General features: G+C 37.9%; 1 protein-coding gene across 1 annotated transcript; it reads left to right on the forward strand.

Annotated features, from left to right (window-relative positions):
- The first annotated feature begins 13765 nt into the window (after nucleotides 1–13765).
- LOC120255948 (secreted RxLR effector protein 161-like) lies at nucleotides 13766–14503 on the forward strand. Its single transcript, XM_039263714.1, has one exon. The coding sequence runs from the start codon at nucleotides 13766–13768 to the stop codon at nucleotides 14501–14503; it is 738 nt and encodes a 245-aa protein (XP_039119648.1).
- Nucleotides 14504–24798: the final 10295 nt, after the last annotated feature.

Here is a 24798-nt window from a genome sequence, read left to right on the forward strand (position 1 = left end):
AGGATCAAGCAGCAATAGCTTTATGCCACTTAGAAAGGATTTTTCCACCTTCATTCTTCACTATAATGGTGCACCTAGTTATATATCTTCCATTGGAGGCCAAGCTTAGCGGTCCTGTTTATTACTGATGGATGTATCCAATCAAATGGTATTATTTTTCTCATCCAATAATTTTTATAATATTTTTATCAATCAAAATTCGTCGGGTTAATATTTTCAACTATTTGTTATAGGTTTTTGCTCAAGTTAAAAAATTATGTCCGAAATAAGAGATTTCCTAAAGGGTCTATTGCAGAAGGATATTTGGCAGAAGAATGTGTAACTTTTTGTTCGAGATATTTGGTTGATGTTGAAACTATATTTGATAAACTTGCGAGAAATCTAAGGCAAGTGCATGATGAGAGAATTGCAAGCTGTTATTTATTCGAAAGTGGTGGAGAGCCAATAGGGAAAATTGAGGTGGTGGAGTTGGATGATAGATCATGGGCACAAGTAAATCGTTATGTGCTATTACACCATGAAGCCATTGAACCATTCCAGAAGTAAGGCAAACATTTTTGGTTTTTTTGTTTGGTTAGGCATAGTGTGTTGACATGTATTATCCTTACTTGCAGTGAGTATAAAAATATATTGAGAGATCAAATGCGTGCTCGACGTTCAAATGCATGGGATGTTGATAGGAAATTTACTGAAACTTTCCATGAGTGGTTGGGGGAAACTGTAAGCGATAGGAAAACCTTTTAACTATATCAATTCCCCATTAATATATGTATATTCACATACATACATTTAATTAAATACATGCAATTTGAACAGGTTTCTCAACGTAGTGATGTGGTTGAAGAAGTTAGATTCCTTGCAAAAGGTCCGAATAGGGTTATAAAAAGGTATAAAGGGCTCATCATTAATGGATTTCGATTTCATACAAAATCTTGGAAAAGATGTAGAAGAACACAAAATTCTGGAGTTCTTGTTACCTCTTCCATGATAAGGTATGCTAGTGCAAGGGATGATAATCCATTAGAAGGAAATGTCAACTATTATGGGATATTGACTGATATAATTGAGTTGGATTATTTCATCAATTTCAAGGTTGTGCTATTTCGATGTGATTGGGTTGATGTGAATACTAGTAGGGGAGTCAAGAATGATAAATATGGATTCACAATGGTAAATTTTTCTCGCACGATTCACACGGGCGAACACATTCTGTATGAGCCATATGTGCTTTTATCTCAACTGAAGCAAGTTTTTTATTCTGAAGACCCAAAAGAACCTGGTTGGTTCATTGTAATACGCAATCAACCAAGGGAGGTGTACGACATGGGTGATGAAATTACAGATTTTGGAACTACAACTAAATATTTTCCTTCCATTGATGAGGGTACTTTCAGTACAAATGATGACTGCCATTGGGCCCGTCAAGATGGTGACGATGACATTTATGATTGTTGACAAAAAATTTTAATTTGTAGATAGTTTCAGTTCTGAAAATATGTTCCCTTTTATATGCATTAGGATGTTCTTGCTATGTTCATATGTTTCATGTTCCCTTTTAATAATTCCATAAGAATGGCATATGTTCCCTGTTATATATACATTAGAGAATTTGAGAAGAGGATCCAGGGAGAAGAAACATGGTGCTATTTATCTCACTCCCTTTTCTCATTGTTTGGAGGAAGAGATTAATGATCCTGAATATCAGAGATTGAGGTGTCGAGTGAATTATCATGCGCTTAGATTCAAGCCTCAAATAATGAAATTAAGCTCTGAGATAGTAAACAGGATTCGATCACAAGGTCATTTCACGGCGATTCATCTCCACTTTGAAATGGACATGCTTGCATTTGATGGGTATGATATTTAGCTTGATTTTGTTTATAATAGAGCAATTTTTTTGCAAATTCGAAATGTTTAGTCTATAATATCACATCATGGATGATAATTTTTTCACATTTTCCTTAGTTCACTGTTGAATTTGATTCAATGCAATACTTCATCAATAGTTATTGTTGTTATGATAGGTTGGAGTCATCCGATCACAGTTCTATTTTCTATTGAAATGAGATATTATTATCTTTCTAATTTCCTTATTTTTATAGTTATTTTGAATTTATGTTGTACTTTGATATGTCCCTGCACTTGTTTCATGAAGTATCTATGATGATCCTCATAGGATTTTGGATTAAAGAAACAAGAATAAGTACTAAATTATTATCTGCTATGAAATTCTGCATGCTTTGTGTTTTCAGATGTGTGGATATATTTACACCTGAAGAGCATAAAATGTTAATCAAGTATCGAAAAGAAAACTTTGCAGTGAAAGACCTGGTTTATAGAGAAAGAAGGTTAATTTGCAACTGCAGAGGAGGTAAAACTTCAATTCCTTTGATCTTATCCTAAATTCCTAAGTTCTTGTACATTGAGCTTGAGATGTAAATATATTTCATCCTCTAATATTCCCTTCCATTTCATTAGTGAGCACATTAAGATTGATCCACCTAAAGAACTTTTAATCATAAATTATGGCAGAAATTGAGCAATTTGACAAGGGACTAGAAATATGGTTGAATGATATATATTATTTGCCTTCTGACAGGTGCTCTAGTTTTGGGACTTATTGTTATCATGATCTTGAAACTCTTCTTCTTAGAATTATAATAGTGTAATGGAATTTAAATAATAAAGCCATAATAATTTAATGATCATTGTTCCTGAATAATAGATGCCGATGTTAATTTTATCTAGTTTGACCCAATATGGACATAGATGGTTAATCCTACATTCTAACTATATGCGGCCATAATTTGTGTTTTTTGTTATTTTGGCATTCATCAGTCTCAATTTCATTTATAGCATCTTTTAGTGGTTTATTTCTTTAACTTGTGCACATGGCTTCTAAAAGGCTCCATAGCTTTCTGTTCTCCTCTACTATTTCTTGGATTTTTTCAAATTGTCATGAACTATGGCATAAGGTCATTCAAGGAAGTATTGGGTTCCCATATTATTGTTATGCTAGTTAGAGTTCCCATATTTATTTATCTGAATAGTTGCTGAATCATATACACTCGTGGCGAGTTATTCCACCTTCCTTTTTTTATCTTTTATTCTCTCTTACATTTGGATATCTTTCATTTGATGTCATGCAGGAGAAAATTTAAAAAAGATCAAGAAAGGAAGAGAGGACTTTGAAAAACTTAAAATTTAGAAGAGGATAAATCTTATCTGCTATTGGTAGGTCCTGTTCTGTTGTTGACTTGCTATTTTATAGATATACAATCCTGCTTTGAGAACTTAATAAAGAAAAGTCATCTGATGAATTTGTTCAAGCAGCAACAGTAATCCTGCCTACAACCAAATAACATGTAGTCAATTAACTGTAAAACAAGCAGAGACTAAGAAAATGCTAGTCAATTAATTTTCATGACTTGCTGAATTCTTTGGATGCCCAGCAAGGGACTGGTATGCATTTCATTTCTTGGTTTATTTTTTATCTTCTTGTTTAGAGTCTTTAGACTTTCAAGTTTTTAGAGGTGGTGATCAACTATATATTTTTGGTGTTCCTACTTCCAATAGTTAAGGAAAAAAGCTAATAAATCTCTTCCTTTATTAGATAAGAAGTTCATATAAAAAATAACAAAGGTATCAAGATACTTACTATTGAAACTCCCATGAAACTATCTTTTACTGGTGATTAATAGAAACACTGGATTTGCTTGAACAATGAACTGCAAAGTATCTTGGACTTTTTTGGCATTTCGTGAAAGAACATTTTCTACATGAGGAACTGAATTTTACAGATTCTGGAACCCAAAAAAAAACATTGTAGACAATAGCAAATTCTTCAAAAAGTAGGACTGGTATAACATGATATACTGACTGACGTTCTGTATTATTATGGAAAAAACTGATCTTGGCTTCAAAAATTGATTTGTTAGCAGACAATGTCTTCACTGGAGACACAGTTAGTAGTTTAAAGTCAAATGAGTCTAGAGAGACTTCTAAACTCTCATTTGGCTTCCAACTTCTTAGCTTTGAACAAATAAACTGCAAATAATTCAACCCACTCTGTTTGGAATAGAGTTTGGCCATTTTTCCACTCTATATATAGCATGTTACTCAGTTTTTTTTTAATTTCTACAATCATTGACAAGTTTGCATCTAATTCATAGACAAGCCATTTTTTTTTTTTTGCAGACTAGGAAAAACATGCAGAGATTAAAATTGAAAGGTATCAAAATTGTCCAATCTGACTCTGCTGCGAACAATGCAAGTGGATGTGATGTTGGTGGTGCTACAACATCTAACACTTGCGGCAGTAATCCATCAAACCATGTTGGTTCTACAAGGTCTGCTCCATTACCTAGTGCTACTCCACATAGCTCGATTCTGTCATCCTCAGATGATTCAAACCTTAATGATCAAGTTGCAACCAGTAATACATGCACAAGATTAGATAATCTTCAGCCAATCAATGAGGCCAGTGAATTAAATTCAGGTAATTTCATGTTTTTCAACTACAATTAAAAATCACTATAATTGCATGAATGCTTAATATGTTATGATATGTATATGTATTATTGTAGTTGATAATCAAGGACAACAAAGAAAAAGGGGTCGAACCACTATAAAAGAGTTATGGACATTACCTCCTCAAGAAAGGATTTTAGTGAGTTCCAATCAATTAAGACAACCAGTTGGATCCGAAGCACAATTATTGTCCGCATTTCTAGGTATGCTTGCTTGATCAGGCCAACATATTGGTCTCCAATATGAGAGTTGGTATAAAGTACCAAAAACATTGAATGATGAATTGTTCAAATTTATTGAGGTAAAGTCACTTAATTGAAATGTTCAAATGTTATGCTTATAAATAATTGAATTGCTCAAATTTAGTAAGTTCTATTACTAATCCAAATTGTTTATAATGTTTTATATAGTCAAGATTTTCCCTTCAAATTTCAAGAGAGTATGTGCTCAAATCTTTGGGGAAGAAATGGAGGGATTATAAGCATGATTTGAAAACAAAACATTTCAAACGAGAAGAAAATCTGCAGGCGAACAAGGACAAACATCCAAGTGCTACTATTCGATGGCAATAGGAACAATTAGTTGACTTTTGGTATTCAAAGAAAGGAGATGTTGGAGTAAATATTTTGCTTATTTCAATGAAAGTATCTTATCTTTGTTACTTATAATTTAAAATGCATGTCATATGTAGGATTCTGAAAAACTTGGGCTTGCTAGTGGAAAGCAACAAAAATATAATCACACTTGTGGATCGAAGAGTTTCGCGAGAAAGGAAAAAGAAATGGTAAGTAACTATAAACTTTTTATGTTTGTGATTCAAACTAATTTGTGTCCAATTACTTGTAGGAGGTTACTGTAAAGGTCGGTGTCCTTACATGCAGTCTCCATCCGATATGATGCGTATATCATGCAGGATGGCACTTTGCCTTAGTCGCGGGAGGGCGACGGGGCGAGCCGGTGTGGCCTGATCGAGTGGTGCCGATTCAGGCAGATGCGCGCGGGCGCACAGCCGCGCGGACCGAGCAGAGCGCATGGGCTCGGTGCCGAGTGTTATGACCGAGAGTGAGCGCATTAGCCCACCGGACCATGTTGCCAAGACAATATCGTGCGTGCGCATGACCATGAGCGCGGGCACTTGACCGAGAGGGCGCGTGGGCGCGCACCGTGACGGATTACCGAGAGGGGCGCTCGGCCGTTACCGAGGGCCTTTGCCGATGTCTGGGCTGGTGCCGATAGGTATCGGCATGTCCGAGCCAGTGCAGGCGCTATCGAGGCAGGATAGGCGCATCGGCTAGGGACGTTACCGAGAGATGGCCGGCTGGATGAACAGTGTCATTGGCCGGCACTGTAGCGCGATCCAGGTGTAGTTCAGTGAACAGTGTTGTGTTTTCCGGCACTGTAGCACTGTGCTTGTTTTGGTGTGACAAGTGAATTCACTCCAGCCACTCATCAAGATCTGGTTGATCTTATCTTCTCCTTTGCTTCCCCTATATAAGGACCTCATTCCCTTAGAGAAAAGGAGGTTGGATGAGCTCTTGGTTGTGTCTTGGCCATGGTTGTATTTCTTCTCATTCAATGGAGAGTTTTATGATTTTCTCTCTTATACTTGGTCTCTTGATATATTTGAGGGTGCTGGTATGCTTGCTTGCCTTGTTTCCTTGCTAGGCAACCTTGTGTGCTTATTTTCTTGGGCTGTTTTGACCCAGGTTTCTTGGAGGCTGGTTCGGCGCCTTGGTGGTGTGACGAGCGCCGCACGGTGATCGTTTGTGCAATCTTGAGGGCCGTGACAGTTACCACAGGAAGAAAAGTAGGTCGCCTTGAACTGTTTAGAGCAACCCATACTAAGAAGGATGGATCTCACATGAATGCTGAAACCAGACAAATTATGGTAATACCTATGTTTTTAGTGTTCTTTAATCACTTCACAATTTGTTTTAAATTATGTTAGTTCTTTAAAAATTGTTTTTTGATATAGGAATCGGCCAATGAGAAGTTAGTTGGATATCAAACAATAGATGAGGATATGCAAATGGTTGAAACTGAGATTCTGACACAAGTTATTGGAAAAGAACGATGTGGCCGAGTAAGAGGGGTTGGGTTAGGTCCAACACCCAAAAGCTATTATGGAGGCTCGAGTACCCGAAATTCTAACAACTCAAACACTCAATCAAGTGAAGTTGTTGAGCGAATTCATCAAATGGAACGAGAAATGCAACAAATGAGAGATGAACGTGAGCAAGAACGAGCTCAAGTAGAACAACAAAATGCTCAATACAATGCTCTTCTTACCTTTTTACAAAATTAGTTTTTGGGTGTTACGATCCCCGGAATAAACAATATTGGCTCATCCTTACAGGCCCAGGTATTATAAAAGTGCACAAATTATTTTGTTTATGCCTAGGTTCATCTTCTAATGATTTTATTTTAGTTGCAGGATAACTCTTCTGGAGATAATTAATTAATGGCATTGGTGATGCATTGGAGGTCTTTAATCGTATATGATATGTTATGGTTTTATGTGGAACAAGAATCACAGACTTTGATATTAGTGTTCTTTGGCTTATTGTGTTATGTTTGGAATACCTAATATGTTACTTCTTGTTGGAATGAATGTGGAATATCATTACAAATCATCAACTATTGTTTATGTTTAATTATTTGTAGATGTAAACAAGTATATATGTGTGTTGTAATGCCATTGATTATTCCAGGTTTTTCAGAAGAAATGCCCAAAAAAAATCTGAATTGCTGGTTAAATAATTCAAATATAGTTTTATTGTTCACGGCGTTTATTTCAGAAGAAATGCCCAAAAAAACCGGGAAAAAATTTCTCAGATTTGGATAATATTGCCGACATTTATTATATAAATGCCGATGTTAGATCGAGAACTCGCGGCGTTTAAACTATAAACACCAGTAAAATGGTTGCATCTAATTGCGCCGTTTAAAGGTATAAACGCCGTTAACAATACCTGTCGCTGTTAAGTGTCGTCTCGTTCATACCGGCGCTTTATATAATAAATGCCGCTAAATTGGCGGTGTTTATTTAAAAAAACGTCGGGAATATCCCGATGAAAGTTTCAAAGGCACATGGCTTGGTGTATTCTTGTGTCGCCGGGATTGTAAATAGTGGCGTTTTAAAACACCGGTAAAGCACAAATTAAATGCCGTGAAATATCTACTATGGTGTAGTGATGGAGCCACATATGCTTGTATGGTCACAAGAGCCGTTCAGAGAAGATTATGGCCTAGTACTTACGACCATAAGCTCTGTTGTAACATCAAGATAAAAACCTTATAGGCAGGACTTATAGTCATTAGTCTGCCGTAAGACACGTGACCCATCATCTCTAGCTCCTTACAACCTCATTCTTTTACCCATTAGGTTCCTGTAATTGGCTAGGTATAAAAGATCCTGAAGAGGGTTTTGAGGAATCTTTGACAGCCAAGATTAGGGAAAGAGGGAAGAGTTTCTCCAGATTTCTTAGGGCAATTCAAGGAGGAGAGAAGATTTACCCACATTTAAGGAAGACCATAGAAGCTGTCGAGGAGTACCTTGGTGCTGTCTGTGGAAGAAAAATAGGGAAGTTCATAGGCAATGTCAAGGTCAAGATTAGAAAATGGGGTTTCATGCTGTCAATCATGTTCATTGTCTTTTGTGAATGGCTTAGTTGTTCTCCTTCGATGAAGAACTAATTTATAAGTATTTGGCATAAATGAACTCTAGGGTTTATGATTTTGATTGACTTTTATTGTGGATTACAAATTTATTTACTGTTTATATCAAAATTTGCATGTCCTAATTCAAATCAAATCAAAATTTTAAAACATCATAATAGAATTAGGACAATATATGATTAAGATAAATAAATTTCATAATATTTGGATATATTCAAAATCAGCCAAGAGCACAAATCTCGAGGCGATCTCAGATATATAAATCTCAAGATCAACCGAGAGTACATACCTCGAGGAGATCTAAAAATATTCAAATCCCTAGATCAGCCGAGAGCACCAATCTCGAGGTGATCTAACAAATATTCAAATCTCTGGATCTATAAAGAGCACATATCTCAAGGCGATCTAAAATACATAAATCTTAAGATCAGCTGAGAGAACAGATGTTGAGGCAATCTAAAATACAAAAAATCTCTGGATCCGCCGAGAACACATATCTCGAGATGATCTAAAAATATCTAAATTCCAAGATCAGTCGAGAGCACCGATTTCGAGGCGATCTAAAAATATATTCAAATCCCTAGATCAGCCGAGAGCACATATCTCGAGGTGATCTGAAATACTTAAATCCCTAGATCAACCGTGAGCATTAGTCTCGAGGCGATCTAAAAATACCCAAATTCCAAGATCAGCCGAGAGCACATATCTCAAGGCGATCCAAAAAAATATTTTAATCTTTAGATCCGATTGGAGCACAAATCTCGAGGTGATATCTATCCCAAGTCAACCATAAATACAAATCACGAGGCAAATATATATATATAATAAATAAATAAAAGAATATGTATATATATAATAAGATAAATAAATATAAAATAAATCAAATCAGATAAAAAATATATAATAAAATCAAATAAATCAAATCTAATAAATATATACCATATATATCAAATAAAATAATAATAATAATAATGATATAAAAATAAAAATAAATATGATAAATATATATAATAATATATACATAAAATAAAATAAAATAATATATATATATATATATAATTAAATCAAATAAATAATAATAATTATTATTATTATTATAATTATAATTATAATAATTATTATTATTAAAATTTTAAAATCAGATATACATATATATATATATATATATATATATATATATATATATATATATATATATATATATATATATATATATATATATATAATGTCATGGTCACCTTACAATCAAGATAACTGCCGCCATGATCATGATAACCGCCCCCATGATTGTCCCGACGAGGGCAGCTAAAAGGTTTTAAAACGGGGACCAACGAAAGGAATTGGGAAGGGGGCGGGGTGAGAAAAAACCTGAAGAGAGCGGAGGAAAGAAAAGAAGAAGAGGAACCTGTCAAAAAACAAAAGAATTTTTAGAAGAACTAGAAGATAAAAAAAGAAAGAAAGAGAATTTCAAGAAGAAGAAGGTACCTCTCCCTCCCAAACAAACAAAAAGAGAAGAGAGAAAGTTGTTGTTGTTGGCATCATGCTACCGCTATTGTTGCTCGTTGCTATTCCTTCCATCATCTCCTGTTTGCTATTGTTGCTTGCCTACTGTTGTTGTCGTCTTTCCTTGCTGCTATAGCCGTTATTGATCTCGTCGCTGTTGGACTTAATCCTAGCTGTGATCCATTATATCCAAGTACCAATGAGAATGGCATCCATACTTCACCAGTAACAAATCAATTCAGTATGGGAATATGGATGGCTGGATATGTTTTTTTTTAATTTTCTATTCACTGTTAGTCTGGGTAGTAGTGTCTTGAGTGCTTTTGGTTGTGATGTTGTGTGTTTTTTTAAGCAAAGTAATGAATGAAGAGAAAGTGGTCTTCTTCTTCCTTCTCTCCAGCCGAACGTTTTTTTTTGGGCACTGCCATTCTCCATTTTTTTTTGGGTAGTAACTCTTCATCTGGTATCAGAGCCCAGTTTGTTGCATGCCTAAGTACCCCCGTTTCAACACTATGTCGCTTGTCGCACATGGAGAGTCCTCACGTGAGATCGGTGGTGGATCATTCGTGTATCCGCAACTGACGACGACGAACTACACCTGCTGGGTGATCCGGGTGCAGGCCATGATGGAGGACCAAGGAGTGTGGGAGGCGATCGAGCCGACGGCCGGGGAGGTTGTCGACACGAAGAAAGATAAGAAGGCCCGGTCGCATCTTCTTCAGGCACTCCCGGAGGACCTCCTCATGCAAGTTGCAACCAAGAAGACGGCGAAGGAGGTTTGGGACTGCCTCAAGGCAAGGTTCGTAGGCGCATATCGCGTCAAGGAGGCACGCCTGCAGACGTTGAAGAGTGATTTCGACGCACTGCGCATGCAAGAAGGGGAGACTCTTGATCAGTACGCGCGGGAAGCTTACCGGCATGGCGGTCCGGTACGCCAACCTGGGCGGCAACCTGGATGACACCGCTTTGGTGAAAAAATTGTTCGACACTGTACTTGAGCGTTTCGTCACTGTGATCGCTGGCATCGAGCAGTTCTATGATCTGAGGAAGCTGCTCTTTGAGGAGGCAGTGGGTCGGCTGAAGGCCTACGAGGAACGTACAAGACAGGTATCCGGGGGCACCACCAGCGATGGTTAACTTCTTCTCACTCGGGCGGAATGGGAGGTGCGGCAGAAGATGCAGTCAGGGAATTCCTCGGGAAGAGGGAAGTCACCTGAGAACAGCCGCGGCCGGGGTAACCGTGGGCATGGTTTAGGCAGTGGATGCGGCAGCCGCGGGAGTGTGCTAGGAAAGGATGGTTTCAGTGGCTCTAGCGGCAGGGGACGTGATAAGAGCCACATTCAGTGCTTCAACTGCAACAAGTTGGGGCACTACGCCAACCAGTGCAAGGTACCCAAGAAAGAGGAAGTGGCACATCTCACGCGGGGTGATGACACAGCAACAGTTCTCTTACTCGCAGTATCAGATGAACTAAACTTGACTGTGCCGACGCAGGAGGAACGGGGAGACATTGGTTTCCTCAACAAAGAGAAGGTGTTCCCGGAGCTACACCTGGTCGAAGGAGATGCGGGCACTAGTGATTTCTGGTACCTTGATAACGGGGCCAGCAGTCACATGACCGGAGACAAAGAAAAGTTCCATGAACTAGACGAAAGTGTCACAGGGAAGGTAACATTTGGAGACAGATCCACGGTTGAAATCATGGGAAAGGGGTCCATTATGTTTATCTGCAAAAATGGGGAACAATGGTTTCTCCAGGAGGTATACTATATACCAAGACTTCGCAGCATTCTGGTGAGTCTCGGCTAACTCACCGAGATAGGCTACAGGGTGGTGATGAATGAAGACGAGCTTGAGATGTACGACAAACTCCATCTTCGGCTGATCATGAAGGTGAAGCGTTCACCGAACCGTCTATATCGCATCAAGATGGAGCAGGCGAGGCCGGTTTGTATGCTAATGAACATCGACGATCGTCCAGCATGGCTCTGGCATGCCCGACTTGGCCATGTCAATTTTCACTCTTTAAAGCAATTGATTGACAAGGAGATGGCAGTAGGAGTGCCAGCAATTACACAACAAAATCAATTATGTCAGGGATGTCTGGTGGCGAAACAAGCAAGAGACCCGTTCCCTGCGGTAGCAAGTTTTCAAGCACAGGTGGCGTTCGAACTTCTCCACATTGACTTATGGGGTCCGATTTCTCCCTTAACTCTCGCCGGTAACAGGTATTTCATGTTAATTGTTGATGATTGCACACGCTGGATGTGGGTTTTTGTGATCATGTCAAAAGATCAGCCCCTACGTCGTATTTAGAAAAATTCAAGTTGCGGTGTAGAGAACTTGAGTGGACATCGAATCAAGACCGTGAGGACGGATCACGTGGTGAGTTTCGCCCACCCGGGTTCGTCCCGTGATCTCGTGATGAGGGCTCGGGATTTTGCACCATCTCACCGCTCCCTACACACCACAGCAGAATGGTGTGGTGGAGCGGAGAAACATAACAGTAATGGCAATGGCAAGGTCATTACTTAAAAGCATGAATGTCCCTGGAAAATTCTGGGGAGAGGCGGTGCGGCATGCAATGTATCTGCTCAACCGACTACCAACGAAAGCAATGGGTGATCGAACTCCATTTGAAGCTTGGAACGGCAGGAAGCCACATCTCGGACATCTTCGGGTGTTTGGTTGCACTACACATGTCAAGGTGCAGACACATTTGAAAAAGCTTGATGATCGGAGCCAACCCATGGTGTATCTTGGCGCCGAGGAGAATAGTAAGGCGCATCGACTCTATGATCCACGGCGTGGCAAACTCATTGTAAGTCGAGATGTTAAATTTGAAGAAAATTTAGTGTGGAAGTGGAATGCAAAAGGGGAGCCATGGGATACAATCGAGATCATTATCGAGGAAGAGATCCTCGACACTTCGACGGGAAGCAGCTTAGTGCCATTTGTCAGTAGACCAGTGGTTGAATCGACACGCGAACTATCACCACTAGCTGGGGACAAAACACCAACAGAACCTGTGAATATGGTGAGATCGCGGATGGCAGAAGCGGCTACTCCAATACAGACTGTACCATTGACGACACCTACACTGAGTTTTTCTCCAACCCCGACAGCAAGCTCCAGCAGCTCAGAGGAAGGTGTTGTTCAGTATAGGCATATTGAAGACATCATGAGTGATGCACGCCGTGTGGAACTTGATGAATGTTTTGATATGGCCATGCTTGCAAAGGGGGAAGAGCCATCCTGCTACGGTGATGCAGTTGGCCAGCTGGCTTGGGAAGAAGCCATGGCAAAGGAGATTGAGTCCATTGAGAAGAATGGAACATGGACACTAACAATGTTACCTGCAGGACACAAACCCATTGGTTTGAAATGGGTGTACAAGCTGAAGAAGAACTCAGATGGGGAAGTGATCAAGCACAAAGCCAGGCTAGTGGCGAAAGGGTACGTGCAACGGCAGGGAATAGATTTCGAAGATGTATTTGCACCAGTGGCCAGGTTAGACACTGTGCGTGTGATTCTTGCCATTGCTGCAAATCGTGGGTGGCAGGTTCATCACTTAGATGTAAAATCGGCATTTTTAAATGGGGAGCTTGAAGAGGAGGTGTATGTGACTCAGCCAGAAGGCTTTATAGAGAAAGACAAGGAGCACCTCGTGCTAAAATTAAGCAAGGCTCTCTACGGGCTCCGACAAGCTCCACGGGTATGGAATATTAAACTGGATAGGAGCTTAAAGAATCTCGGGTTCAGAAGGTGTGCACAGGAGCAGGCCGTATACACAAGAGGAGATGGACGAACTGCAGTTATAATAGGGGTGTATGTTGATGATATTATCGTCACAGGAGGAGATCCAAAGGAGATTGAGATTTACAAACATCAGATGAGTATTGAATTTGAGATGAGTGATATGGGGTTATTGTCATTTTATCTTGGTTTTGAAGTCTCTTAGCAAGATAATTGCATCAAAATTAAGCAGGCTGCATATGCCGTGAATGTTTTGACACAGTTTGGAATGATGGATTGTAATCCCACTAAATTTCCCATGGAACCGAGAGCACAGTTGAACAAGGATCTTGATGGTCAACCAGTGGATGCCACTGAGTATAGGCGAGTCATTGGTTGTCTCAGGTATTTGGTACATACTCGCCCTGACCTTTCTTTTGCTATTGGAGTAGCCAGCAGGTTCATGGAAAGACCAACTATGATGCATCACAATGCTGTGAAGGAAATTCTTCGGTACTTATCTGGTACCATACATTATGGACTGGTGTATGGCAGAGGAGTAGAAGCAGAGGTGATCACTGGGTTTACAGACAGTGACTTTGCGGGAGATATGGATGACAGAAAGAGCACGGGAGGAATGGCTTTCTACATTAATGAATGTCTTGTATCCTGGAATTCACAGAAATTGAAGACAGTTGCTCTTTCATCGTGCGAGGCGGAATTCATGGCGGCAACAGTAGCGGCATGCCATGCACTCTGGCTTAGAAGTTTGCTGGGAGAACTGACTGGAAGAGAACTAGGAGTGGTGAAGCTATTTGTTGACAACATGTCAGCGATTGCATTAATGAAAAACCCTGTCTTCCATGGTCGCAATAAGCATATTGACACAAAATTCCATTTCATTCGTGAGTGCATTGAAGGAGGACAGATTGTGGTTCAGTTCGTCTGCACTGAGGATCAAAAAGCAAATGCTCTGACGAAGGCTTTGCCAGCGGGGAAGCTTGCGACAATGCGGCACCTGATGGGTGTTCGCGATCTCGAACCACAACTGGATTAAGGGGGAGTATGTTGGACTTAATCCTAGCTGTGACCCATTATATCCAAGTACCAATGAGAATGGCATCCATACTTCACCAGTAACAAATCAATTCAGTATGGGAATATGGATGGCTGGATATGTTTTTAATTTTCTATTCACTGTTAGTCTGGGTAGTAGTGTTTTGAGTGCTTTTGGTTGTGATGTTGTGTGTTTTTTTAAGCAAAGTAATGAATGAAGAGAAAGTGGTCTTCTTCTTCCTTCTCTCCACTCGAACATGGGCACTCGCTATTCTCCATTTTATTTTTGCCAGTAACTCTTTAGTCGCCACCATTGTCGTGGCTACCGTCGTGATCGCCACCATCGTTTTGGTTGCCACCGCAGGAGAAAGTAGCAAACGATGATTCTCCATCGAAAAAGAAGAATCTGAGGAGAGCAAAGGAAAGAAAGGAGAAGAAGGAACCATAAGAAGAAATGGAGAGAACCAGCAAAATAAGGAGACCAGGCGAAGGAATTAGAGGATGGAATTTAGATAGAAGAAAAGAAAAAGAAAAGAAGAAAAAGGTGGCACCAGTCCTCGAAGACTCATAAAGGAACAAGACGACGAGAAAGAAGAGAGATGATATCAGTGATCTTTGGAACTATTTTGATTCTCCTCGCCAACTTGTCGCTCGGAGATATCGAAGATTGTTGTCCGGGTCGTTGATCACAAGCCCACCGCCAGTAGCACCACTCATCTCACGTTCATGGCTATACCTCCTCATTAATGGAGGTCGGAACCCATAAAACCAAAGCCAAAACTAAAGCCAAGAGAAAACAAACTTCTTCAAAGGCCTTGGTGGCGAAATCCTTGGCATTTATATTAGTAATGATAATAACTATATGGAAAGTAGAGCACATAAGGAACAAGTTTTTTTATATAAATCAAAGATAAAATACCTTTTTATAAACCAGGAAAATTCATACAAACTCAGATGAACAAAGGATATCAGTAAAAACTTTCACACACTAACTGAGAAAATTAAAATAGACTCCTTTTATACATTACACAAACTTAAGTAACCAAAATAAAACAAATTGGTTGAGTCACCATCACACGCGTCTTCACCTAACCCACTTGACTGCTTAAGTTCCACTCAGCCTTCTTGCCTAGAACTTACACTATTTTGAGATGATTAAATCTGAGCCGTTAATCTGCTGCTTTTCTTCCATTACTTCATCTGCCTAGAACTTAAACCAAATATTCAAATAACCTCATCTCAACCATTCATCAGCATTCCCTCTGATAACATAACAACCTTAACAAATTTTTGAACACCCGAATTTACCAGTTTACCCTCTTCAAAACCTCTTCTGAATTAACAGAGAGCACCTGTAATCACAACACTCAATTTAGTCTCAACATTCGATTCAGTCTACAGCTTCTTCTACTCCACTCTTCAATCATTCTAACAGTAAAAGCCCAAGATGAAGCCAGTGATGATATTGAAAATTTCTCCTTAAACGACGCTTCCCGGATCCGTTCCTCACTTCCCTAGTAGTACGACGAACACCAGTGTGCTCTACTATGGAGGACGATAATCAACGATAATGGCTGGCAAAGATGAAGGATCAACTATTGGCAATGATCTCGAAACCACGTATTTTTGTATCAATGTATGCCAGCACGATCACATTGAGATCATCATCGATGATCAAGGGAATCACTTCACACCATCCTATATTACCTTCATCGACACTGAGAGGCTCATTGGTGACGCCACAAAGAACCAGGTCGCCAGAAACCCCATCAGCATTGTCCTCGACACTAAAGTGGTTGATTGGTAGGCGTTTTAGTGATGCTTCAGCTCAAAGTGATATCAAGCTCTGGTCATTCAAGTTTATGCCTATACCTGGTAACGAACCCAATGATTCAGAGCTATACGCAGACCAGAAGAATAAGTGGATATATAGTTGCATCTCTTTTCTTCGTTTCCATTTTTTTGGTTCTCCGATGAATTCATAGCCGGGGATTGATGTTCTGGTCTGAATACTAAGATTGGAGGAGCATGCGAACAAGATCTAAAAGTACAAATAGTGTTGAATATGGTGTACAATATTCTATGCAATTAACAATTATCGGCCAACCATAGTGGCGAAGTCCTGGTATGGTGCCACGGCACTACCATCAGTAGATCCTGATGAAATGGATGTGCCCAAACTTGCTGGTAAATCCCAAGTATATGATAAAATAGATAATAGTGCTGATGTTCAAAAGTATATGCAAACTTTGGGGATACTAACAAATGAAATTTGTGGACAGGAGTATCAATATCAGCCATTTGTCTCATCTGCCATGCCATGATGCTATAGATGGTGGCAGTTGTACCAGGTATGGTGGGTGATTTGCTCATTTACTGCAAATTCCTGCGCAATTTTGAGCAAAGTGACAAGTGGATCCGGACACTGTGGGGAGAAGCAAATAATGAGAGAATGCATCTCATGACCTTCATGGAGGTCTCTCAGCCCAAGTGATATGAGCATGCCTTAGTCTTTGTCGTCAAGGGAGTCCTTGTCAATGCCTATTTCGTGGCTTACCTTATTTCTCCAAAATTGGCACATAGAATAGTTGGTCATCTTGAGGAAAAGGCTATTTACTCTTATACTCAGTTCAACCATTTTGCTTCGAATATACATGCTCAGGGGCATCAGCTACAGAAGCTTCCTGCAATACTAGTAACCAAGCTCTTTGAAGATGTCAATATGGAAAAGAAAACACCAACAAAACATAGAGATTCTATTGATGAAGATCTGCATATATATCAAGATGCCTACTCCAAGAGGCATCGTCAGATTTAGACATGTTCATCCTTCAAAAGAAGGTCCTGATGAAAGCTTTATATCTTAGCCTAATAGAAGTTTAATGCTGCAAAATATCCAATCATATTGATGATGACCCATGATATTCTGGGGATTCCTGTAAATATTCTGTTACATAATGATGGTTAAGTGCTTACTTAGTATTTAAGTTCCACAGAACTGCAAAATTGGTTAAAAGTTGACATTGAAGTTGGGAGCTTTCATGGTGATCTTGTTGAAGATAATGATCAGATCCCAAGAATTCAAGTCGCTGCAGCTCCAGCTTGTCTCCATGAATTCAGCCTTGGTGCGCCTTGTGTCGGGACTCAAAACAAGAAAGAAATGAATGCTGTTTAGCTGCTTGTGTTTGGTTGTAATGCATCTGGGGATGCTTAAAACTACCTGTTGTTATGTTTGTTTGTAATATTTGTTTAGATTGAATATTCTCTAGCCATGTACTGTGCGACCATGATGGTTGGTCTGCTAGGTGTTTGTATAAATGCCTGGTACTTAATTGAATGAATGGAGGAGTCATTTTGTGTGTGAAAATCTCCAGATTTCTTACTCATTCTTCTTTGCTCTTATTGTATGACATTAAAGTGCTTAAGCTTATAGTCAATAGAGTGGAAATTGAAGGTGTGATTAATACATTGCTTTGTCACTGGATTCCAGCAGCATAGTGTGTATGTGTGCTGCTCTTCCATTCACTTGATCCTAACAGATCTTTGTATGCCCCTTGTACCTATGAATGGAGATGAGTTCTCTCATTTATCCAAATAGCTTTGTGCAAGTAGCAAATTAGCATGTTAATGACCATAAATTGCTAAGTGGCTAAGTATATAGATGTTGGTGCGTTTATTTTAAGCTATTTTTATGCCATTGTGAGTCGCCTTGGCAATATATAAAGGAGAGAATTCATCCTTTACATAATGATGTTGGTGAGAGTATCCTTTAAAATAAGCAAATAAATAAATAAAAAGTATACAAAGAGGTATTCACTTTTGCCAGCCATTGTTGAATTCACAGAAGATAAGCATTGGGGAGTCCGTCTGGCCATTACTGAATATATTCCCTTATTGGCTAGTTAGTTATGGGTATGGGCATTTTTAATGGCAAACTTGGTACTCTATGCATGCAGTGGTTGGAAGACAAGTTTTTTCTCAACTCATGATGCAGTTGCAAAAGAATTTGGTCCTGAATGGGCGATGCAGCATATAGTTCCGTAGGTGTCGAATCGGAGAAGATCAATAATCCACACTATTCATATGGCATACCATCTTGCATGCTATCTCTTTACTAGCCTAGGTCATGGCTCAGGAATCACATGTCAAAAGCTTTTGCCAATATTATCAATACCTCAGAGCATAGGGTACCCAACATTAAATTCAATGTTACGAAGGTGTCACATAGCTCATGTACGCATGGGCCACGTAAAGCAAAGTCTAGCACTTTTCATTTATGCATTTGTTGTCATTTGAAAAGTGTAATTATATATATATATATATATATATATATATATATATATATATATATATATATATTCATTAGCAACAACAAAAGTACTCATTCTGAAGCAATGTTAAGGATGCTCATCTCAAGACAGTGATAAAATTTGCTTGAAAATATACGAATTTTGGTAATGAGATACATATCTCAAGACGACAATAAGGCGTGCAAAGTACGACGAGGCACATGTAGGTCTATAAGGAGAGGCTATTTAGTAACCTAATCCTTTACAATAGATTGTTATCTTTAGTAAGTTAACGAACATAAAATAAAGATTTGTATATGGAGAGAACATGTAGGATGTTAGACAACTGAAATTTAATCAATAGGGATGTGCAAAGAGGTGGAACTAATGTATGCAATAGGCAGTCTTATGCCATTATTAATATGAAGTGAGTTAATACTATGATAGACTTCTAATCGGTCAAAGCCTATTATCTCGCACTACAAGAAAAACAATAATTAACTTGGGAAAATTCCCTAGCTAAAATGCTAAAATCTTTGTGTAATATTCTTTAACGAGGGTTTTTCCCGGAATTGACATCCTTGGGTAAAAGCCTCGTGGGTAATAATTTTCCCAGGAATTTTATAATCCCTCACTAAATAGCAATGAATTATTCCATAGGTAAATAATAAATTTTCTGGGTAATTTATGTTACCCAATTCATCAAAGACAAGGAATTTGCTATGGAACATTTCATGGGCAATCTCTGGGTAATTGTAGCAAGAGATTTTTCCTTGTTAATCCGTTGCAAAATTGAAAAGTTAAATCATTAGGTAATTCCTGTGAAATATTTTTAGGGATTTTTTTGGGTAATTCATTAGTATTTGGATGGAGTAGCAATAAATCGTATACTTGGTAATCCCTTGCTAAATATACTTAAGGATTATTTCCTGGATGATCCTTGGGTAATAAATTTAAAAATGAGATTATTCCCTGGGTAATCCCTTGCTAATATAAAATAAAATTTTAATTATTTATTTTAAAATTATATTATAAATTATAATACAAAAATTTGTATTAAATCATGCATTTAGAATAATCAATATATTTTAATATAATGTGCTAAAATAACAATTGTAATGTATCATAACCAAGTTTGAAAAATTATATTAAACCTTGCCATAGGCATTAAAAACAACACAATTCATATTGAAAATAAGTGCAAACACACATAAGTAACATACACTACACCGATTTTTAATTTTAGAGGCATATTTGTAGAGGGGTTTTTAAAAACAGGCTCCATAAACGAAATTAAAATAAAATCACCCAGTTTTAGAGCCGGTTTAAAACAACCGCATGAAAAAGTTGGATTTTATTCAAAATGTTCTCTGGTTTTCTTCGTTTGCTCGAGCGGCGACCTTGAGGACACATCGCCTAGCCATTCTTCATTTGCCGGTGAGATATCAGAACCCTAAGCACCACGGCTCCCTCTCCCCTTCCACTCCCCTTCGCTTTTTCCCCCTCGCATCGACTCTCGCCGAAACCCTAAACCTAATCCTCGACCCAGCTCTTCCTCAGGCGATAGCGGCTGGTTCTCCAGCTATGATGAGATTTACACCGATCTCTTCGACCAAACCTCTTCTCTCACCCTTAACTATTGAGACGATGATGAGACCAAAACCGTAAATCCTCCTTCACCGGCTCATCCGACGCCATTAACCTCAGGTATGAGGTGGAGAAATTGGCATTAAAGGAGAGCTTCGTGATGGTGAAGAGATCTGACGACCCGTGCTCCTATTTCCGGTGATCCATGGCGAAGATGATTGTGGAGAAGGAGCTGTACGAGCCTTGCGATCTCGAAGAGCTCTTGCATTGCTTTCTCTCTCTCAACTGTCACCATCACCACTGTGCCATCATCTCCACCTTCTCTGAGATTTGGGATTCTCTCTTTCCTGCCACCACTGCCGGCGAGCAACACCCTCGAGGTTCACTGTTCTTCTCCTCCTCATCTTTGATCATATACTCTCATAATTTCATAAAAAATATTATGTTTTAATAAAAATAATAATAATATCCGTATATATCCTCCTAAAAAATTATATTTATGTCATCAACCCTTCAACAGCACTGATATTAATATTATTAAAAAAAAAGAAACAAAACTTCCATTTTTCCTTGCATCACAGATTCACAAAGGCATATTTGTGTTAATATTGGTGTTTTAGTGGAGGTTTATAGATAGTTACTTGACGTAGTGGTTTATTTATTCACTAACAGTATGATCATACTCACAAATGTTTTAATGCTAATCTGATTTTAAAGTAGTGTGTTGTTCCATTTTTGCTCACTAGAACATCCAATTGACTGTATGATCATTGTAAACCATTGAGCATGCAAATCTTTTAACATTGCATCATAATCTGACTTGTTTGATTATTATAATTAGGTTGGTAGGTCTTCCGTTGATGAACACTTGCTGTTTAATTTTGTTGTACTCAGGATGAGTTACAAGTGGTGTTTTCTAACCTAGAGGATGTGATACTGAATGGCAGGAAGAAATAATTCTAAACCCCACTTGCAAATTGGGAATGTATATATATATTGGTAAAAAAAATGTAATTCTTTGGTATTCTATTAAGTGGAATTTGCTATTATTATGATATGAAGGGATTATGTGGTGAAGATAGTAGCTTTTTCTTGTTGTGGTGTATCCTAGAGTTATTCGTTTTGGTTTCTTATTTTCACGTAAAAATGTTTTGAGGTAGTTCTCACTTGATGTTTTGTTCATTTAGGTTTTGTGTATATGCTACTGTCTATTTCTTTACAGGACATCTAACTTTATATTTTGTTGAAATAGGTGGCCAAACAAGCACCATGTATTCTTTTCGTTCATCCCTTATTTATAAGGACTTGTGGTTCATTTGTGAAAGTTTTCTTTCTAATTTGGTAAATGTTGTTACTAGAGGATCTCTTTACTGAGCCTTCTGATATTCTCTTGTGGATATGTTGAGAAATATGGAAAGCAATTCTTCACTGGATTGTATTTCATATTTTATATAAAAGAACAATAGCTGCTATAATATGATTCTGACGATATCAGGACAATGTGTAACTGCAAAAGACTTTTCTCTAAAATATTGACTGAATTGGTATACTGCATCATTTCTCTGAGCTCTTTGCATGCATGCTTGCCTGAAGCAGAACTATTGATTTCAATTAGACAAGCATACTAGTGCTCTAGTTAGGAGGGAAAGAACATAATTCTGGATGTTTTCCTGTTTATCAGAACATATGTAACTATTTTATGAACCTTGGATATTCTGTTGTTGATATGTTAACCAAGCTGAAAGCAATCTCTGGATTGTATTCTCACTGAAATAACAATAGCTGCTATAATATGAATATTATGTTGTAGGGACAATTGGTAACTACAGAAACTTGAATTTTCTCTCAAAATATTGACTGCTTTGCTATACTGCAACATTTCTTTGAGCTCTCTGCATGCATACTTGCCTGAAGCAAAATTTTTCTAACATCAACAATATGGCTAAGGATTCTGTGGTGGTTTGATAAGCATAATGATAAGATATTTTAGAGGGAAAGAATATAATTCCATATGTTTCCCTATTTATTAATACATTTTTAATTACAAAGCAAGCACTCTAAAGTACTTGGTTGCTTGGACGGCTCTCTTTAATCGGTGTTACCTTTTATTTTAGAAGTTATATTAGTTGAAGTAGACTAACTTTCTGTGCGTCGTACAATAAGCTGGCTATCTTTTGTATTTTTATACACCTCCAATCAAAGTGGGACCTTTTCCCAACGATACCAAACCCTAGTAGGGAAATTCAACCTAGAAAACAATAAGGTTGTAATTGTTAAACTTGTTTTTTTTGGGTTGCCTATCAAGTAGAATGGTTGAAGTTGAAGGCAAAACTTTAAATGTTTGTGGAATTAAGTGCTAGGTCATGGATATTAAACTTAATATGGGTTTCTTTTAACTGTATGCAGGCCATATTGGAGATACTACTTTCCAAATACCCAAGCGATTATTTATGTTGTCAATTCAAGTGATGTTGATAGACTAGTCATTGCTAAGGAAGAATTTCATGCTATTCTAGAGGTATGCAACATGTTTGTGTGATACTCTGTCAATTATGGCTAAATTTTACTTTTTCAGGTGAACTTTTGTTAATTTTCTGAGTCACCTTTTTCAAAAAAATAATAATAATAATAATCATTTGTTATTTTGACAACAAGCTTGAGAAGGAAACTGTGATCCACCCAAGCATCATATTTGTGTTGTTGGGGACAAATCAAGTAGATCAAATGAATGATTATAGCATGTATATTTTAAAATAGTTGGGATAGTTTATATTTTTCATGCCATTTTTATTTTTAATTTGGAACTTTGTCTTGCAGGCGTACCATTATCATTTATGATATTTATTGCTTACCCACAAAATGATAGCAGGAGTTAAGTTTTTCTTTCTTTTATATCTCTCCCAGGAGGATGAGCTAAAAGGTGTTGTGGTCCTAGTATATGCGAACAAGAAGGTGTGGATAATGTTTCTGTTTTTGATTTTATTTATTTATTTTTTGTTTGCATGCTTGGACTTACAGGTTTGTCTGCATGCTTTCTGGGAATCATATTTCAATCAACTTTTACTTTTAGCGGGGATTATATTTTAATAATAATATAAGTCTCCTATAAACTCCAAAGTTTTCTCTTCTAAGATCTTTTGTACTTATCCTGCTAGTCTCTAGCTAATGGCAGATGCATAAGCATATAGATTACAAAAGTCTACATCATCTTGCTTTTGCATCAAGTCTATATAAAAATCTATTTACTATGTGTTCTCGCTGGTAATTTCTTCTTTCTTACCATGTTAGAGCGCTGGATGCTAAACTCTTCAAGCACGTTGATGATACTTATCCCAAAGGAACTTGTGTGCAGTTTATTGCACAAAAAGGGAAAAGTTGTGGAGGGGCCTAGTGCCGCCTTTGAGTTCTCTCGTGGTTATTTCCTCACGCCGTACACAACCCACAAAAACTTATGATGTCTATACTAGTCTCCATCTTTTTACTTCTATTTGAGGACTTGTTGAATGTAGTATATTTCTTTGAATGGGTAATCTTTCTTGAAGGCGCTGGTGGCTTCTAGGATATTCTTGTAGATGTTGTAAGCATGCAAAAATCATATTATGTTAGATATTAAAATATGGGTTACAATACTGCCATGTTAAGCATGCAAATATAATGATGTTACAAATAGAAAATTTACCTTGATTATCTTTATTGTATTTGGATTCTAAAGAGTTAAAATAAAATAAAATAATACAACACATGTGAGAATATATTTGGTTTCTTGTGAATTTTCTGATCAGTGTTTAAATTATCCAACAATGCGAGTTGGCGTTCAATTTGGAAGGTGGAGTTCAAGGATGATTTGCAAGTTGTAGAATTAAAAGTAAGCCTGCAGGTATTCTGACCTCTGGTTACTAGGCTATATTTGAAAGAACTAGTGTGTTGCAGTAAATGCATGTGTCTTACTGGCTGAAATCTCTTAAGCATAGATATGCCTTGTGTTAATTCATTGCTTATTGATTGTTGATCGTGCAATTTTTCTATTTACCCTAATTGTTCTGCACCCAATTTGTGCCGCCATGTGGGGAGCTCACTACTTTGAAGAAGGAAACATCCATCTTGACTCCAAGAACGAGTGCAATGGACTCTACTATATTTCGTGTCATATATCTTGAACTCTATTGAACTTAAATGCATAGCTTTTCCCCTGCTTTTTATTTTTGTAGTTGTATTTTTGGTCATTGATGTTGGTCTACAAGTTACTTGGTAAGACAAAAAATGTCAAAAAAATATTATGAACTTTTGGTGGTGGACAATTTTAATTTAATAATCTCACTCAATGATAATTATGTTAAACACACAGACGATTGCATGCACACACATTATTGAAAGAGCAAAGATCTTTTCTTCGCTCTAGAATTCATGTAAGATCTTTGCT

Source organism: Dioscorea cayenensis, unplaced genomic scaffold, assembly GCF_009730915.1.
Source record: "Dioscorea cayenensis subsp. rotundata cultivar TDr96_F1 unplaced genomic scaffold, TDr96_F1_v2_PseudoChromosome.rev07_lg8_w22 25.fasta BLBR01001246.1, whole genome shotgun sequence".
Lineage (NCBI taxonomy): Eukaryota > Viridiplantae > Streptophyta > Magnoliopsida > Dioscoreales > Dioscoreaceae > Dioscorea > Dioscorea cayenensis.

Coding starts and splice junctions, on each gene's coding strand:
- LOC120255948 (XM_039263714.1), top strand. CDS start 13,766: ATGGAACCGAGAGCACAGTTGAACAAGGATCTTGATGGTCAACCAGTG.